The sequence below is a fragment of the Lagenorhynchus albirostris genome, chromosome 3 (genome assembly GCF_949774975.1).
Source record: "Lagenorhynchus albirostris chromosome 3, mLagAlb1.1, whole genome shotgun sequence".
Classification (NCBI taxonomy): Eukaryota; Metazoa; Chordata; class Mammalia; order Artiodactyla; family Delphinidae; genus Lagenorhynchus; species Lagenorhynchus albirostris.
In genome coordinates this window covers 27,722,229-27,742,457 of record NC_083097.1, presented here as the reverse complement: position 1 = coordinate 27,742,457, position 20,229 = coordinate 27,722,229, and the positions used below count along the sequence as shown (strand labels likewise).

The window sequence follows — 20,229 nt, the reverse complement described above, 5'->3', positions numbered from 1 at the left end:
TGGCTTCAGGAGGGAAAATGATGGAATAATAAGGATGATGTTTGCAGACACCCCAAAGCCATTCACAACCCCTTCACTATCCTCTACAAGAGAAGAGGGAAAGCTAGAAGACTTGCTAAACTGTATTCCAGGGAGCCCCAGTTCCAACCAAAGAGATAAAGATGGCAGCTTCACTGGGTCAGGCTTCTGGGAAGGATTTTAGTTGGTACTAACCAAGCTGCCCTCAGCCCCCTGCCTTTCTGCCTTTCACTCTGCCCTCATGCTGCCTGGGGTACACCAGTCCTATTGCAACCATGCTGAGACGGCTGAGAGGAAGACAGAAGGAGTATAGCCCCTGGATTTCTTGTTATGTGGCAAAAATAAATTCCTGTCCGTTTAAAACAGGGAAGCGACATTTTTTTTCTGTTTTTTTTCTTTTTTTTTTTTTTTTTGCTACTTGCAACGAAACTCACTTCTAACTGATAACGAGAACAGGTTATATTAAACTTATATCAGTATCTGTTCTGTGTAGGTACTTACACTCAACACTTTGTATGCATTTCCCTAATTTTATCTCCACAAGAAAATCCTACATGGAAATTTAAGGTTTTGATCTAATTCTTATGGGTATGCTAATAGATTTAGAGAATGAGTAACTTCTTAAACTCAGACTGTACAATAAAGCCAAGAGTTAGCCCTGGCCTGACTCTGCAGACTAAATATTGACCATAGAAACAGAGACTGGGATAGACCCATTACCTTAAGAACAAATGCATTGAATTTTGAATTTTACCTAAGATGATGTTCATGTTTTTTTAAAAAAATAGATGATTTTATGGCCAAGGAGCTCTGGTGGGAGGAGAAGAGCCCCAAAAACTGTTTGTATTATGACAAATGCTGGGTTTATTAAACTTATGTATCTTGCCTTTGGAAATCAATTTTTTAAACATTTAAGCATTCTGATTAAATTATTACGTTTAGTAAACAATTTATAATAAGTTGCAATTCCAAATTTAGTGTCACAGTTCCTAACCATTTTAACTAAAAGACAGAACATAAACGTACAGTAAATAACCAACATTGCTACATTTAACATAGTCTAAAACATCAATGAAGTGGGTTTAATTCATTTTTAACAATTCTATTCCTGTTTTCATACCTTTCTATAGTTATGGTAGAATATATTAATTTTAATGCCTTCTTATGTTTGATGTATATTTTGATATATTTGGAGATTGCAATATTACCTTATCAGAAAGTAAAAAACATACTATTTTAGACCAGCCGAAGTTACAGAGTTTTGGTAATTATTTGACTGATTTTTGGTTGGGTTTTTCGTCAGGACTTCTTGTTTGGTTTTGTTTTTGTTTGTTTGTTTTCCCTCAAGCTGATCTGAGCCTGGTCATTAAACTGGGCTTCTTTTTTAAGTTAAATGTTACTTATTAAAGCAATAAAACATTTTTAAGTTATGCCTTTTGCTTAAGGTTTAGTATTTCTTAAAATCTGGCAAGGAACCGCACGCATGCACATCACAAATCTCTTCTGCTCATGCACGTGTTCCATTGTCCAATCAGACTTACAAGGCACAAGTTCAGACGTAAAATTATTAAGAGTTTTAAGACAGTGACAACAGAGCATTCAACCAAGTGTGAGGCCCAGGGTGACTGCACAGGACTCACACCCAAGGAGTCCTGCATGTAAATGGATTTCAGAAACTACATATTTTTAAATGGTGAAACTCAAATTGCAATCTACTCACAGAACATGAACCGCACTCAAATTTTTCCTTGACCGAAGAAATAATTTTTATCCTTCTTAGCAAGTTTTAGCTTTCGCTTCTAACGATCACTTCGTAAGATCATTATCCAAAAACGTTGGGCCGCCCTATTTTAGCAGAATTGAAAATTCAGCCTTCGATTCAGTGAGTTCATTCAGTTCCCTAAGCTTCCTTTGAGAGGATTAATCAGACAGTGCGAGGGGAAAGTTCACCAGTCCATTAGTTTTAGAATTTTCACTCAGCTGAAAAAATGGATTGAAAAGCTAGAAGAAAAAAATCCCACGAGCCCGACGAAAGGATGTGTCTAGGCAGATGAGTGTACCTGAGATGGTGAAACACTCAACTCTGTGGTTGTTATGGAACCGATGAGGTTGGTATCTGGGAGAGAGACTCTCTGATAGTCGGGTTCACCTTTGAGAACTAAGACCATCCGTTGCTCCTCCTGCCTCTTGGGGCAGCGCCCTGTGTCACAGGCCCACCTAATGACATACCCAGAGCGCCAGGAAAGACAGAGAGGCCAGACGAAAGGGCAGGGAAGCAGGACTTCAGAATCCACCTTGTAAACTGCTTCAGTAGCCCTGAACCTTCAATTCACAATGGCCGCTTTCGAGCACAGCGTTCCTTCTGGCCTTGGGCACGCCTGTGGGTCGTAGGTGTGCAGGCGCTGGAGGTCACAGCAGCAGGTGTGTGTGCTGCTGTTGTTTTCAGCACAGATTATTTACTAGGTGTCCCTAAGACTCCATAGACCACTGTACTTACATTCCCTAAAAATCTGTTTCTTCCTTACTTCAGTTGGCCTGTCTAATCTTGAAGGATGTACAAATCCAGTATCACAGAAGCAAGATAAAGGAAAGTCTCAAAATGAGGGCCTCTCCTCATAGAGATGTGTCATGATTATCACAGGGGAAAGGAGACCTTTCCAGTATTCTTGTTTGAGGGCCAAGACATTATTTATAAATTGAATATATGCTGCTTATAAAAATGCAAGTGTATACAATAGAGTGAAATAAAAATAGATTCTTCTTAGCCCACCCACACTTATCCCTCAGAGGCGAGCGTTGTTAACTGCAGGTTTCCATTTGCGCACAAGTGGACTCAACTTTTTGACTCATGGAGCAGAGTTCTGCAACTTTTTGACTCATGGAGCAGAACACCATGGCATGACGGCTCACCTCATTCCTCTTAGTGACTGCATAGCCTTCCATTATATAAATGCAATTTAAGTCATTTGTCCGTTTCTTCCTGGATAAAAAGTTAATTGCTGCAATGAACATCCTTGACCTCTGTCACTGAGGTCAAGGTTCATTTTTATGAATGAGTTGATAATCTCTTAGGATCGAGTTGATCTCTTTGCCATTTGGTCCAAAGGTTTCTCCCTAACAGTATCGATCACTGTCATGTCAGTTAATTAGTAAACATGGGTTAAGAGCCTTTGCTGAGTGTAATGATCTGCTGGTATTCATTAGGAAAGGTTAATGGTAATAACTACCACATTAAAACAACCAGATACCTTATTAGAGGTTTCAGTGTGCTATCCTCTGACAGTCCCCTCTGTGCAGAGACCGAGAGGCCTTGGGCAAGATGTAAGAGTCGGGACTGGGATCTGAACCCCTATGCATCTAACTCCAACGCTCATGTGAAGGAGAGCCTCCTGCTGTGCTTTTCAGTCCTCACCAGTGTGTGTCTGTTTCTTCCTTCTCACACTGTGGGCGCCAGTAGCAGCTGATCAATGTGCAGATGACTGGGGTGCCCTTGAGGACATCGCAGTTTTGTTGAGGAGCTTGTAAAATCCATAGTCTTGGAAGCATAGAGCCGGGAGGACCTCAGTAGGCATTGTACCAGCTTTGAACCAGGTTCATAGTCACAGAAAAGGAAAGTCATGGAACCACCTACTGACCTAGCAGGATATGGAATTCTTTATGCTAAACCGACAAGACAGCGATTATTTAGAAAATGGTAAAACAAAGCATGAAATCAGTGCAGAATTGATTAGAAATGGCACAATGGAATAATCTGAAGGAGAAGAGGATATTTCAGGAAAAATCGGTATATGTGTGGGAAAGAGAATTGAGCCAGCTTTTGACTGCTCTGAAAGAAGGTTGGAATGATAGAAGCACAGCTTATGGGGTAACTGCAAGGACCTTTAGAATTCACCAGGTCATGATAAGGAGGTGAAATCAGCAACCATAACCACTGTCATTTGTCAAGCACTTACTGTATACCAGGTACCGCGCTGAGTGCTTGACATACAGTCTCTGTCTTAATCCTCACTACTAATTACCCTGCAAGGTAGGTATTATTATCCCCATTTTTCAGACGAGGAAACTGAGTCACAGAAAGGTTAAGTAACTTTCTCAAGGTAATATTAGACGTTCATGAGCTAGAATCTGCTACATCTGCTCTCTATAGAAGTAATGGCTTTTACATCTGCTCTCTAAGAAGTAATGGCTTTTACATCTGCTCTCTATAGAAGTAATGGCTCCAGAGGCTAAAGATTCTCACCATATTTAAGACCCATGAAAGATTATTAAAATGGAGTCCAGTGGGTATTCTACCAAGTTTGCTTCTCAGATATGATCCATGAATAAATGCATTGCCTAATAACACGAAGAGTGGTTACTTTAAATATCTCATCAAAGCATTTGTTTTTTGTTAAAAATAATTCTGTGCCTGTAGGTTAGGGGTTAATAGCGTGAGCTCTAAGCTAAACCATCAGCTTTCTACTGTACCACTCATACTGTGAGATCTTGGAAAACTTAATCTCTCTGCGCCTAAATTTTCTCTTCTAAATGGGGATAATAAAAGAACTAACATCATAGGGTAGTTGTGATGGTTAAAATGAAATCAGATAACCACTGCAAAGCACAAGAAGATCTGGAAAATAACGTTCAAGTAATACATTGGCTGTTATTTGAACAAAGCAACTTTCCCTTAGCTCACTAAATAAACAAGACTAGCAAAAGCCTCTGGGTAGTTTCATCCTTCAGGGAGGGAGTCAAACAGCACAAGCCCAGAGGGAGTAAAACTAAGGCAGACATTGGAACTTGACCATTCTGGAATTCAGTGCAATGCTTGCCTTTGGATGGGGGTTTACTTGCTGTGAGGACCCGTTTTTACAACCCTGAGAGTGAATGCCTTCTTAGAATTCGCACCCTCAGGCACCTCTAGTCCCAGCCCTCCCCAGCAGGCTGGAACAGGTAATTCCTTTAGAAAAGCTCCAGAATAATTCAGGGCTGCTTCGTCTTTGTGCTTCATGTGTCCAAATAGAAAATCTCAAATCTAAATTCTAAAGCTCAAATCAAAGCTTTTGAAAAAGTGTTTCCCCCGCCTCCATCCTTCTACTTGTTGTTTCCTGAAATGATTCCCTGGACTCAGCACACCTGGATGGATGCTCTCATCTCTCAGAGAGCAGAATTGCTCCCAGGTGGCTCCCTCTAAGCACTTCTATTCAAGTTCAGGCAGTCACAGAGCTAATCATGCTGCCGGGAATGAAGATTTACAGTAGTACTGAATTATGCCTTGTCTCCGGGGTCTGCTGGCCCTTTTCCGACGGCACTTTGTGATCTCTCCAGCTCATTTTAACTTTATTCATTTTCTCAGACAACTTATCCACTGAAGTTTATATAAAATCAGTTGGTATTCTTTATTTGCTTTTACCTTTCTCCTTTAAGTTTTAAACAGATGCTTTAGAGATTGTCTCAAGTTCCTCCAGAGTTTCAGTGTTTGAGTTTTACTCTGTTGTATTTGTGTAAGCTGTACACTTTCTTTACCACATGGACCATTGCATCCTTGAGCAGCCCTACCTAGAGCTGTGCACGTTGGCCTTGCATTTGGGGCCCATCCACCCTGAGGTGGGTCTGAGGCAAACGGCCTTACGGGTGGTCTCCTTGAGCCCTCAGCTGGTCACACCACCAAGAAACTTAACAGCCCTTCCCCCAGTAAACAGACCCAGAAGAAATCCCAAAAGGATCTTTCTGAAGAGGATATTCTCAAATTTTTCACTTAAAGAGAAGACGTAACATTCAAGGAAAATTAACTATTTGAATTCTTATCATATACAGATATTACCTGTTAAAATTTTTAGGACAATTTATGTTTTAAAAGTTACCTCTTTTTCTGGTTATTCAAAGTACCTACGTATAGATACACATTTTATTAAGTAAATCTTTAGAACGATTCTGTGCAGGAGATCACTCACCAGGAAACAGAAAATTGAACCTTAGAATGGATTCAGTGCAGGACCCAGCATGATGGGATGGACCACTATGATAAGCAAGGTGGCTTCTGCTTTAGCAAAACAGCAGATCTTTTGTTTCTCTGTGGTTGTAAACCTATGTCCAAGGACTTCTTGGACTTGAGAACAAGGGAGAATATTTGTTGGGGGTGGTTTATGATAGTGGCAGTGGTGTTAGTAATGAGCTGGCCCCATGGGAGCATGTCCCCTGGTGGTCTGCTTACTTTACTGCAAAATACCAGGCAAACATGATGCTTGTCTGGAGTCCTGCATCACCGGTTGCTATGACTTATTTTCTAGGTTAACCCCAGATGCTCACTGCCTTATTTTTATAAGCACAGTTCAACGTGGGATTGAAAGGTCTCATCATTTGTAACAAAAGGCATAGCATTTTAAAGCAATCTTCCCAGTTTAATTTGTTGTAAAACGCTTTAAAAGAAAGAAGCCTGCATTACAGCATGTGTCACAGAAAGGGGAAAGATGGGAATCTCCAGATAAATGACACTTGGGGATTCATACATACAAAATCCTAGGGGAAGGGTGCTGAGCAAGAAAGCTAACTTGCAAGGATTTGTCTCTTTTTCACTTCAGCACGTCCTTGTGAGCTCTACTGCCGACCCATAGATGGCCAGTTTTCCGAGAAAATGCTGGATGCTGTCACTGATGGTACCCCTTGCTTTGAAGGCGGCAACAGCAGAAATGTCTGTATTAATGGCATATGTAAGGTATTGGGTATGTTTCCTTAATCTACAACTTTATAAAACCATGATTTTTATTAATTCGGGAAGTCAGATGTGCTAATCTTTTGCTTTCGCGGTACTTGCATGTGGTCTGGTATTTTTATATGGTCTGTGAGACAAGACTCTTCAGTGTTCATCAAAATCACAGTTAAGAACTGAATGTCCTCCTGCTGTCATCTTCATTTCTTGATCTGTTGATGTGCTCTGTGATATTATTTTAGGCGTGAAGCTGGGTCAAGTTGAAGAAGAACCAAATTAAAGGAGGAATTACTAGGAAAAGGCAACTCAGATTATTTCAGTGGTATTGAATTGTTTGTTGGTTACTTGCCAACAGAGTTAGTTAAATTTGAGGAAAAACTGAAATTAATAATTGTATAGTGTTTTTCACAGAGCATTTTGACATTTCATTCTCAATTGATCACCAACATGAGGTCTTCTGATTTCGATTTAACTTTTTCACATTGACTCCATTAAAAAATTGACTCCAATTAAAAAATTCTGCCCAGGGCTTCCCTGGTGGCGCAGTGGTTGAGAGTCCGCCTGCCGATGCAGGGGACACGGGTTCATGCCCCGGTCCGGGAAGATCCCACATGCTGCGGAGCGGCTGGGCCCGTGAGCCATAGCCGCTGAGCCTGCGCGTCTGGAGCCTGTGCTCCGCAACGGGAGAGGCCACAGCAGTGAGAGGACCGCGTACCGCAAAAAAAAAAAAAAAAAAAAAAAAAAAAAAAAAAATTCTGCCTTTATATAAAGTACTTAGATCTGATTTTTTAATGCTTTTATGTGTACAAACATTGAAGAATTTATCCCCATTGCTCACAGTCTGTTTTGCAAGGAACTGATGAACAAGTTTTGTGATCCAACACTCAGGCATAAATCTCAGTTTAAAGAGAAGGTGTTTTTAATCAGTGAAAAAAGAAACTACATAAAAATACTCAATTAACTATTAGTAAAGCATAATGGCTTAGTGCTCAGGCTCTAGAATATGAACCCAATACCACTATTTCCTAGCTGTATAACTCTATACGTCTTTCTAAGACTCAGTTATCTTTCATAAAATTGGGATATTAACATATTTTAGATTAAATAAGGTCATATAGGTTAAGCCCTTAACAGAGCCCCTGGCACACAATAAACTCTTAATATATTTTATTTGTTTTTGCAAATAATTATCACAATTTTTTCCACTGGACCGAATTGTTGCCATGAAAAGCTCCTGCCCATAAATTGTTAGCACCCTGGGAAGGTGAATTTATCACCTTGCAGTTACTGATGGACTTATTCCAGTAGCGACCAAGGCTCAGGAGGCAACATGATGATTCCCAGGACTGAGTGAGCTAACAAGCCATCCTTTCTAAATTGGAAAGGGCTCAGGCAGAATTCTCTTCCTGACACGCTAATTACCACTGTAGCTACAAAGAGCCAAAAATAATTAATATATTTTAGGTTAGACCTGTTCCCTAGAGCAGGAAAAAGTTTATTTAGCTAATTTAGGCCCGAACAGCCCCATTGCCATTTAATACAGTGGTTCTCAGGCCTGGCTGCCTATTAGAATCAGCTGGAAAGCTTGTAAAACCTACTGATGCCTGGCTCTCTATCCACCCTATTAATTCAGAATAGATGTGATTTGGTCCTGAGCGTTGGTATTTTTAAAACTCCTCAGGTGATCGCCATATGCTGCTAGGGCTGAGAACTTTAGTCATCAAAAAATCAATGTGATGCTAAAATTATCTTTTATACCTAAATACCTTTGCATGCATAGAGACAGTATCTTTAGCTTGTGATGGAAAAAGAAAGATATTTTGAACAAAACATGAGGGGTCTTGGGTATCTCTCTTGAAACCAGTTAAATCAGCTTAATAGAATAAGCCCAATTCTCTCAGCTTTCCTTTTTCTTTTTGGAAACCAGTTAAGGCTTTTAGAAAGTTTAATTACTTTCTGTCTACACCACACTGAGTTAAGTTTTTAAGCAGAAAAAAATATGTCAAATCAAGTTTACCTTAATAGCCTAAATACAGTTTATCTTTTAAAGATCCGGATTGTAGTTATTTTCAGCTTTTGTTAGTCTTCTTATTCATTTACCACAGTTTTTTCAAAGGGAATTGAACGTGTATTGATATAAAAAGTTACACCATCAGAAAAAAATATATATGTGCCTAATTCATCTTCTTTGTGGGTACGAAAATATTTGCTTATATTCATATAAATACTTGTATTTGCTTATACTTATATACTTAGCTGTCTATTTGGAAATTATGACACTTGCCAACATTTTGGCATCTTAGATTTGCAGATTTTGTTGTCGAGGAAATTATCGAACGTTGATCAGAACTGAATTTGTTTTAGGAAGTATCTGTCTGTGCCCCTCCCCCAATTTTTTAACTGGTACTGAACTCCTAAGCTGCTTTTTTTCTAGTTATTGAATTTTTTTCTACTATTTCGTTTACTTAACTGAATCTACACAAGGCCAAGATTTTTAAGTAAAGTGGTATTTACAGTTAAATTATTTTCTCCTTTCCTTTTTTAATCACAAGTACAACATGCGGTAAGCTTTTAAATATATGAGCAGATATTCCCACCCCTCTTCCACCTGTCCCAGCTCTGCAGTCTTACCTGCTGTCTTATGACAGGCTGCTAACCATCCAACTTGCTCACCCCTTTCTCTTGGTAACCAGTTCTTTGGCTTTCAGTTCCTTCACTCGTCCCTTTTCTCCCAGTCAGCAAAGCTTTGGCTTCATTTCTTCCCCAAACAGCCTGGATGCCCTGAACTTGCACATCAGCCATCCCCTAGATTTCTCCTCTCAGCCTTCCATCAACCTCTTTCCCCAGGACCCTGATTCTGACAAACCCAACCACATTGATTTTTTGTTCTGACAAGCAGTCTACTATACACTTCTTAAAATAATAATTCAACTTTGTGAATTTATGCCCTTACAAAGTCAGTGTCTTCAACCCCAGCCGAGTCCTTAGCCTTACTCGACAATCTTCCTACCTGCCCTAAGTCAGCTCCCCTTCTCGTTGCTCTCAGAAACTCTCCTGAACCTTCTTTGTTCTCTCTCAAGGCCATTTTGGCCATCTCAGTGATTGACTGAACACCCCAAAATCAATTTCTCTGGGCCAGATGTCTTTCTAGAAGGCCACATCCTATCTCTTGGCCCTTAAATTATGGTGAGGAAAGCATTATTTCTGCTGTCCCATTTATTACAGGACATTATCATTTACCTGTTCTCAGTTAAGCATAACTGGCATTATCTTCACACTAAAGTTTCATTAGCTGGGAATGAATCTCCTCTTGGAATCAGGCATCCTTCCAGTCTCTACCTTTGCCAAGGGACTGTAGAAAGAAATGATGACATCCTAAGTGGCTTAGGTCAAGGTGCCAGTTGGTATTTCAGTCCTCAGTTACTTGAGAATTTACTAAGTAAAACAGTAAAACTCATAAGGAAGAAATGAGAATTGGTAAGAATACGTATTACTTATTCACTCACGTAGGGCTGAAAGCCTAGTGAAAGACTGGGACCTGACTTCTCTAAGTAATACTCAAGATAGGATGCTCTTCAGTTCAAATGACAGGGTCAAGAATTGATGATACACTTCTGCATGGGAAAGGAAACAGTCATCGGAATAAAGAGGCAACCTACAGAATGGGGGACAATATTTGCAGACCATATATACAATAAGGGGTTAATATCTAAAATGTATGAGAAACTCCTACAGCTCAACAGCAGAAATACAAATAACCTGATTTAAAAAATGAGCCAAGTACTTGAATAGACGTTTCTCCAAAGAAGATATACAGATCACCAACAGGTATATGAAAAGGTGCTCAACATCATTAAACATGGAGAAATAAAAGGGAAACTCATGAGATATCACCTCATACCTGTTAGGATGGCTATCACCAAAACACAAAAGATAACAAGTATTGGTGTGGATGTGGAGAAATTTAAAACCTGTGCACTGTTGGCGGGAATGTACAATGGTGCAGCCACTATGGAAAATAGTATGGAGATTCCTCAAAAAAATAAAAATATTTATTTTAATTAAATTAAAATATTTATTTTTTAATTAAATTTAAAATATTTAATTTTTACCCTATGACCCAGCAATGTCAGTTCTGGGGTATGTACCCAAGAGAATGAAATCAGGATCTTGAAGTGACATCTGTACGCCCGTGTTCATAACAACATTATTCACTAGCCAAGATACGGATGGAAACAACCCAGATGTTCATCAACAAATGGATAAAGAAAATGTGGTATATACATACCATGGAATATTACTCAACTTTAAAAAAGAAGGAAATCTTGACATTTTGACAACATGGGTGAGCCTGGAGAACGTTATGTTAAGTGAAATAAGTCAGTCGCAGAAGGATAAATGCTACAGGATTCCACTTATATGAGAACCTAAAATAGTCTAACTCATCGAGGCAGAGAAGAGGATGGTAGTTGTCAAGGGAACAGTGGAGAGTTGCTGTTCAATGGGTATAAAGTTTCATTTACGCAAGATGAATGAGTCCTAGAGCTCTGCTGTACAACGTATTGCCTGTGGTTAACAACACTATATTGTGCCCTTAAAATTTTGTGACGAGGGTAGGTCTCATGGTAAGTGTTCTTACCACACATACACAAAAGGGACACAAGGAAACTTTCGGAGCTGATAGATATGTCTATTGTCTTAATTGTGTCAATGGTTTCACAGGTGTTTGTATGAGTCCAAACTCATCAAATTATAAAATTAAATATGTGTAGTATTTTATATATCAGCTACACCCCCAAGAAAGCTGTTTTTTAAAGAAAGAAATAATGATAGGAAATTAAAGGGATTTTCTTTTTTTAAAAAGAAATGCAGCCTGTTGGGAGGCTATCTGGCCGCCTTAGAGGCACATCGGAGGAGAACCATACTGGATCAGAGCCCCTCTGATCCGGCTGAAGGCAGAAAGACAGTATTGCTGTGGCCCTGTTGCCAGAGCACAGGACATGGAAGAGAGGAATGTCTGTTCATTTTCCCCTGAGAGGCTTACATTTTATGTATAGCAAGGAGGACGGGCTTCTGCCTCCTTCGGTTATGTACTCAGTTCGGTGTTGAGTGTGCTGTGCGCAGCTGATGCAGGAACAGAAGGGTGAAGTCTCCACAAGAACCACACACTATGCCGTGGGCCAGCCTACTGGGGTGTGTGTGTTTCCTTCCCCGCCCCTGCCCCCCAGGGATGCAGGCAAATATTGCTGGAGGAGAAAGATGGGCTCAAGGTATTTGTTTTTCCGGCTTTCTTTCCTTTTTCCTTCACATGTTTTATCCATCCCCTCCTGGTAGAGATTCTTTTTAAACACTTCAGTATGTTGCAAAGTATGTTTCCCTGGCTGGTTCCAAATCAGTGAAGGAATGATGGTCACTGAGAATGGGATTTGTAAAGGTCAGCTTATTAGAGGATACTCAAGCTTGACGTAAACATATCACTTGTGACGGGTTGACATTTTGCTTATAACCAGTGAAGGCACACATCCAGACAATTTCTTTCTTTTCCATTGTGATTAGTGTTGTTAAGTTTTTTTAATCTCTTAGCAGTTTATTTTTCCCAACTGGGTCAAGTAGCACCGTCTTTGGATCTAAAGGAAGTTAGACATGGTTAACCTGAGTAATGGCGCTATTTCTGTCTGTGGGCCTTATTCTCTGTTTAGAATTAAGGTGGAGGGAGGGTGTATTTAAAGACCTAAATGGTTCTTCCTTTCAGTCGATCTGAGGCGGCTTTAAAATAAGAAAGGAAATTATCTTTGAGAGAGAAAAAACTACCTGGGCACAATTCTTCTTCCCAAACAGAAAAGAAAAATCCAATTAATATAATATGGTGTAGGGACTTTGCTGGTAGTACAGTGGTTAAGGATCCACCTGCCAATGCAGGGGACACGAGTTCAAGCCCTGGTCTGGAAAGATCCCACATGCCGCAGAGCAACTAAGCCCGTGTGCCACAACTACTGAGCCTGAACTCTAGAGCCCGTGAGCCACAACTGCTGAGCCCGCACGCCACAACTACTGAAGCCCACGCGCCTAGAGCCCGTGCTTCGCAACAAGAGAGGCCACCGCAGTGAGAAGCCCGCACACTGCAAAGGAGAGTAGCCCCTGCTCGCCGCAACTAGAGAAAGCCTCCACGCAGCAACGAAGACCCAACACAGCCATAAATAAATAAATACATAAATAAATAAATAAAAATTGAAAAAAATATATAATATGGTGTAGTTTTTCCTCTTTATTCTACCACTGAAATGTGGTTAAGGAATATAGGCCGTAGAAGAGAGCAAGGAACAAAAGACTTCAGTGGATGTTCACGTGTTTTCCATGACTTTCCATCTGAGTGTTAACGGTTCTCTGGTATTTGATGCTACCAAACACCCCAAGTTTAATTACTCTCCTTTTCCAGAATGGGAATTGGATGGGAAAGCCTTGGCCGTATTGGGGGGTGGAGGAGAAGGAACCAGTGGAGAGGGAAGGATGATGACTTGGGAGAACCAATGGACAGAACACTGAGAAGTGGTCAGGTCCAGAGCACAAGAACATGATTAGGCCTGGCTCAGGGGAGAGATGACCAGTTCCTCCTCTGCAGCTGGAGGGAAGGAGGTCAGGATGGCTGGGATACGGCTACATGTGACAGGTGGTGGGGCTGGGGTCATAGGAGGCTCCAAAGTATCTGCTGATGGGTCTGCAGGTCCGAGATCTCATCCCTCACGGGACTGGAATGGTCTCAGCGTGAAGCCAGGTTTTCCCCCAGGGCTGCCAGTTCAGACAGGAACCAGAGAGAATATTCCCAGTGAGGAATGTAAAGGGAATGAACGACTAAGTATAGGTGGAGTCATTCCGTCATCCCTGGGAATCTCATTAGAGAGGAGGGGGCATGAGGTTTGCACATCTGAAAGGGATTTGCTGCTCCACCGACAATGATTCCAAGACATTTTCATGGTTCCACTTTTGGAAGTGTGTTCAATTCTGCTTCTCACTCAGGGGAAATTGCAGATGCATTCAGTGTGTACCTCTTTCCCCTCAAAGCAAGTATTTCCTTTAGTATCAGTGGGTGCTTTGGGTATTCTTCTGGCCACCACCAGGAAGAGGAAACATTTATCTTGTATCTGCCCCCACCACAATCTCATCCAGAGCAAAATGGGGGGAAGGAGGAGTCAAAATTCCAGGGTAGGTGTGGCCTCTCCCGCCTGAGTCATTCGTCCTCAACCTCTCTTCCCCGCAGATGGTTGGCTGTGACTATGAGATCGATTCCAACGCCACGGAGGATCGCTGTGGTGTGTGCCTTGGGGATGGTTCAGCCTGTCAGACCGTGAAGAAGGTGTTTCAACAGAAAGAAGGATCTGGTAATAAACACATAAATAATTGAGGTGGCAGGGGACTGAGAATGAAGGTCAAGATGGAGCGTTACTCTTTTTAAGCAGATTGTGACTTTCACAGAATTCAAAATGGGTATAGCCTTCACTACAAAGGGATAAAGGTTCCTTGGCAGTTTTAGGAAAGGGGTTGAATGCTAAGCAATTACAGGAAGCATCATGTTGCACTAGGGATTAAGATGGCTTAGTGGCTGTGCACAGGACCAGGTTTAAGAGTGTGATCCGGGCTTCCCTGGTGGCGCAGTGGTTGAGAGTCCGCCTGCTGATGCAGGGGACACGGGTTCATGCCCTGGTCCGGGAAGATCCCACATGCTGCGGAGCGGCTGGGCCCATGAGCCATGGCTGCTGAGCCTGCACGTCCGGAGCCTGTGGGAGAGGCCACAACAGTGAGAGGCCTGTGTACCGCAAAAAAAAAAAAAAAGAGAGTGTGATCCCTGGAGAGGATCCAGGGCTGAAGGCCAATGGACCGAGACCTGGGGGAGAGAAGGGATGAAGAGCTGGCTGAGGAGGGTGCAGACCTAGGAGCAGGTTCTGTAACTGAGGGCAGAGAAGCCAACAGTAGGTTTAAAGGCAGAAGAGTTGGGGTGTAGCTTCAGGACCAGAGGAGAGGCGAGGCAGGGTTGCTTCAATTTGCTCTTATTCCCAGTTCCTCCCTGTAAGGGAGTCCCAGCCAGTGGTGCCTTAAGGCTCTCCAGGTGGCTTCTCCCATCTAACATGCGCTCCTTACTCATATCGCACTATTCCTTTCCCATGATTACCTTTTTCGAGGTTTCTTCCTTGTGCATCTTTGGGCTGTTGACAATCCTCGGGGCATGGAGAGCCCATCCTCATCCCAAATCAGCTGTGACCCTGCAGACTGTCTTCAGTAAAGACAGTTCCCATGATCCCTTGACACCAGCAGTTGCTGAAGGCGTCTTGGGAGGAGGCTAAGTTAGGCCTGGAGATGATGAAGACAGCTGAGAGCATCTTAGTTTCGTCCCCCTCGTCCCCTCCTCCCCAAGAGGTACCCAGAGACAGGAATTCAGGTACCATTAGTTTGTATGGAGGTCGGAGAATCCTGGGAAACACCAGTAGGGCATTGGAGGCAGTGAAACAGAGAAAGGGAGGCAGCCAGAAAGGGAGTGTCATTAAACCAGTTATTATATAGGAGCCAGTGTAGAAGTTGTACTTCCAAAGTTTTCCCGCCCAGGAGGGAAGGCGTTGAGAGTACACACCAGCTCCCACTAGCCATTGCTTCACGCTGCTTTGGGGAGGTGGGGGGATCTGGTTGTTAATTCTCTAAATTCCAAGGAATGGAGGTACTGGAAATAGGGTGGCCAGGGGGCACCACCCAGGTAGAGCCAGAGGGGATGGGGCAGTATCCCACACTGGGGCTGGGGTGATGCCTAGGGTGGAAGTCAGATATAGTGGGGCACCTCCCTTCTAGACTTGCTTAACACCCGGGATGAAGTTACTGAGTATGCCCCTGAGTATCGGGTGTGGTCATTAAATGACCTATTTTTCCCTAGCACACATCACCAAAATTTGGACTTAATCCATTGACTTCCTAAAACTACCACTCTAGACTCCTCTGGCCTTAATTGGCTTCTCTAGACCTCACCAATGCCAGGCCCTCTGACCACTGAATCAAGTCCTGGTCTTATTCACACTGGCCTGCTTTGTTTTGATGCTGGGAACAAGGGACCACATTCTCTGAGCATTCTGGAACTCTCCTACGACTAATTGTGTCACTTAACTCAGTGCCCAAACCACCAGCCTTGATTCCTACCTCTTTTATTTAATCATAACCAGAATGTGCGCAACTTTTGTTTGAAATCTTTTTATGGAACTAGAACAGTTACCATATAAAATTCACCTTTAATTTTATATTTTAAATGATATGTTTGTATATCTATTGAGTAGATTTGATGCACATAGTAATTTTACGTCTTTTGGCACAAGAAGTTAATTCAATTTCCACTGTCTGATATACCTCACATACAATTTTTCACTTTTACAATTCAGCATGTTGAAAAAAAAAGTCTATAATCTAAAAAGCAGAGGAAAGACACAATGTCCCTGTTTTTCAACTCTTGCTGCCAGTATCCATATCTTTAGAATAGGAGATTCCTGAAGTGGAATAAAAGCAGCAGCTGCCTGGAATTAGGTGTGTACCTGACCACCTGGATCCCATCTACTTATTGATTCTGTGTGTTTATGTGCTTAGTTCTTCCGGCTGTAGCTCCCTAGACTCTGCCACTGATCTTTATGGTCAAAAGATTAAATTCATATAGAGTTAGGAATTGACAACAATTACAAGTTATGCTAAAATTACCATCTTAATCCCATAATGAGGCATGTTCTGGACTTTTGCTTGTGGCTCCCTAGGCTCTGTGACAAAATGAAAATGATCATGAACGAATGGAACCCATTAAGAACACTCACAGCACAGGCTGGAGGGCTGTGGCCTCAGTGTGGGTGTAGGGTCTATACAAGTCTGGGCGGTGGGACATGAGACCCTTTTAGGAATAAATGATACGACTTCATGACCCAGAGTTGCTCCTAGGCTGTTCCGTAAGGTTCAATTTCTTTGCTGTAGATTCAAGAGAAAATAGGGACCTATCTAAGATTTTAGGGAGGGTGAATGACCTGAGGAGGTCAGTGTCATAGAAAGACTAGTTTGCCAGCAACATACAAAGTTGCCCAGAATAGGAGAGCCCAGTGCTGGGAACCCAAACATTAACCCAGGTTCAGGAGATAAGGGCCTGGACTAAAGAATTTCATGTAAAGGGGATGAGAATCATATAAGAAAACATTCCAGAGACAGAATCAGAGGCAGAAGGTAGGACATAATGATAAGAGAGGACATGGCTTTCTTGAAACCATGTTTACCAAAATACCACCTTACTTGGAGACTGTCCTATGTCATGCTTTCCAGGAAACCTTGAGTTGGAAGGGGTAGGGAGAGTGACTGGACACTTTACACAGGAGTTTTCCCATCAAAAGAGCTGAAAGACCTCCAGGGCTCAGGGCTGTGAGGAAGCATTTAGGGTCAGGAAGCCCCTGTCGGTGTCTATTCCCTCTGCTATGTTTCCACTGGTTTCCAGCAAGAGGATTATGGTTGCTCACAATGTGTTCCAAGACTCCAGACCCCTTCCAACCCTCTTTTGAAATAATTGAGGCTAAAACTCCAAATCCAGGGCAGTTTAATTCTCAGTACATCTGCCTGGCAAATGTATCTGTACGTAGCTCTTCCTCACTGTGATTTGTGAGCAGGTCAAATGCAGTTTTGGATCTGAACCAGACAGCAATGTGTCACTGCTGTCAAGCCAGGCTTCAGAAGATGGACCTGTCTTTCCCAGGAGCCCCCTCACAGAAACCATGGCATCTTGGCCTGCAGTGAGAATGGTCTTGCTTGCCACACACTGACAGCACAAATCGTAAAAAAAAAAAAAAGACAAGCTGGTAGTTGTAGTTAAATTGCCTGGGTTAATAGTATGACCTCTTTATAAACACATTTTTATTTGAAGTGACAGACTAGAAACCAAATATGCCAGCGGGTAGATCCTTTTTTTAGAAGAGTTGAATAAGATGCACATTAGCACCAATAAGCCATTGTCACTCTTACGATATGTCTTCAGAAGTGAGACCAGTCTTCTGCTCCATCCTCAAAGGCCCTGAATATTCTTTTAGCTCAAGGTGTTCAAGACTCAGTAGTGGGATGGTTTCTCCAGGTGGTCTCCATGGGCCTAGAGGCTCCTTCTTTGAGGTCAAGGTTATGTTTTCCACCTCCCCCAACACTGGTGCAAAAGAATGGTGCTTACTGAGGAAACCGGAAGAAAACTGATTTACTGAATGAATATATTCATCGTTCTTAATACTTTGGAGATATTCTTACCAACCCTGAAAATCTGACCTTGACGTAGAATGAATATCTCAATAACCCTTCACCCCCTACAACTTTTGAATATGATTCTCATTTCTGTAAAGAAGACCCATGAGGATGAGACATTCAAGGGGATTTTTTTTCATCTCTGTTCTACCAATCACATTTTTTCATTAAAAATGCTGTATTAAGAGTTGGTTAGCAAAGCCTGGTTATAGAGGTGTGTGTGTGTGTGTGTGTGCGCGCGCGCACACGCGTGTGTGCGCGTGTGTGCGCGTGTGTGTTGTGCGTGTGTGTGTGTGGCCGTGTGATGTGACATAGATTTCTCCTTCTCTTGGGAACTCAGTTGCCTCATTTTATAGATAAAGAGATTGATGGTCATTCCCTTCCACCTAAACATCCATTAACAGTTGGCTTATTAAATAAATGGGTTTATGTCATTTTGGCAGTTGTTGAAATGCTAAAAAAATGTGGAAAGTTATGGAAGGTATATTAAATTTAAAAAGCAATAGTTAAAATAGTTCACATAGTATGATCTCACTTGTTTAAAAAAGTATGTGTATGTGTGTTTATACATGCAAAGAAAGGTTTTGGAAGAGAATCCAAGAAACTATTAACTGTAATTATCTTTGGGACATAGGACTCTGGGTGGAGGGCAATGGAAACTTTTACTTTTCGTTTTATACTCCTCTCTATTGTGGGTTATTTTGTCATGTGTAAAAGAGTCTGGTGGCTATGTTATGGTTCTTTTCGACTCCAAACACCACAATTTTATCTTTTGGTTTCCTCTTAGGTATTCTTTTGCAAAAATATATTACAAATATGTATTGCTTTTGCTCATGGCTAAATCTGCCTCTGTTTACATCTTTCTACAAACTGTTCGGAAGCAGCAATTATATTCAATGAAATCTTTTATTTTCAATTTGATGTACTTCGCCTTTTGATAAGATAGAATCTACACAAAATATTTCTAATTTTAGATTTTCTTAAGTGGAAGATAAAAGGCAAACTCTTTGGGGTTTTTTCCTCATCTAGTTCTCACTGTTTTTTGTTTTGGCTTGGTTTTTTGTTTGTTTTTAAACAAGGCATATGGTGGTTGCCATATTCTTTAATGCTAGTTGACTTTATGCATGAGCTCTGCTATGAGAAGCTCTGCTATGCTGTGGGGAGCAATGCTCCAAAGGCATTTTAAACAGTTGCATCACCCTCAATTACATGTGATTAAATATTTTCCCTGAGCTAGATGAGCTGTATCAGGCAAGCGTGTGAGGGCCCGGTGGAATTTAATCGAGTACTTCAGGCCCCATACATCACTCCTTTAGATGGGAGCTGCCAGTTCGAAAAAATAGAGCTGAGGTTGTGGCCTGTACCCAGCTTCTGAGTAAATCGTTCCTGCTGGCCAGACGTTGGTTTTAACTCCTAGGATCCCATGCTGTGTTAATGTCTGAGGGAAAGAGAGCAGTCAGGGCACTTTTAGGTGACAGAGATGAGGATGTGTTTGTTAGTCAAAAAAAACCTTAGTGTATATCCAGTGGAAAATGATCAAGGTCTTAAAATCAAGTTTTGTATGGAAGAGGTAAAGGAACAGAGAAAATTTAGCTGGGAGGGACGTCAGACATCATCTCATTCAAGCTCTCATCTCATTCAACGTCCTTCATTGTGCAGATGACATTCAAAGAAGTTAGATAAGTCAATGGACATCATGGAGCTCGTTCGTGGCAGTGTAGAAACTAGAATCGGATGTCTGACTCCCATGCCCCAGTACTCCTTGCCCAATGCCAGCCCCAGCGTCTTTCCATTCTATCACAGCTATGAGATGACGGTTCTTTTGAAGCATAAACAGGATGAATGCATAAAGGGCTTAGCCTAGAGCCTGGCAAAGAGAGGAAGCCATTATGAGTTCATTCCATTTCTCCCCAGTAGGTCTCCTACCGTAACAACCAATAAGCAAGGATAAGACTGTAGCTAGACTTGATCATGGTCTTTAAGTAGATGTCCTCTGTGCTTTTTCAGAATGTTGGATTAGAACACATGAGAACAACATAAGTTTATGTTTCATCAAAACGTAAGAAAAAATGTGAAAAAAAACCCTTTCTAATGAATATAATTGTCCAGCAATATAAAAAGCTGTGCTCAGAGTTGAGTTTCTCATCACAAGCTGTATTCAAGAGCGCCAGGTGGCAATCAATCCAAGATTCCCTCCAGAATTCTCTTAATGAATTTAAGCTATGATTAAATTACTTCTGAGA

The 20,229-nt window shown here is 41.6% G+C and overlaps 1 protein-coding gene across 1 annotated transcript in view; it reads left to right on the top strand.

Annotated features, from left to right (window-relative positions):
* The window catches only part of ADAMTS12 (ADAM metallopeptidase with thrombospondin type 1 motif 12), a 387,137-nt gene that overhangs the window by 256,008 nt on the left and 110,900 nt on the right, over positions 1 to 20,229 (top strand). Inside the window, exons 13-14 of the mRNA XM_060146935.1 lie at positions 6,582 to 6,715; positions 13,965 to 14,085. Of these exons, the coding sequence (XP_060002918.1) occupies positions 6,582 to 6,715; positions 13,965 to 14,085 (255 nt within the window). The remainder of the gene's footprint in view (positions 1 to 6,581; positions 6,716 to 13,964; positions 14,086 to 20,229) is intronic.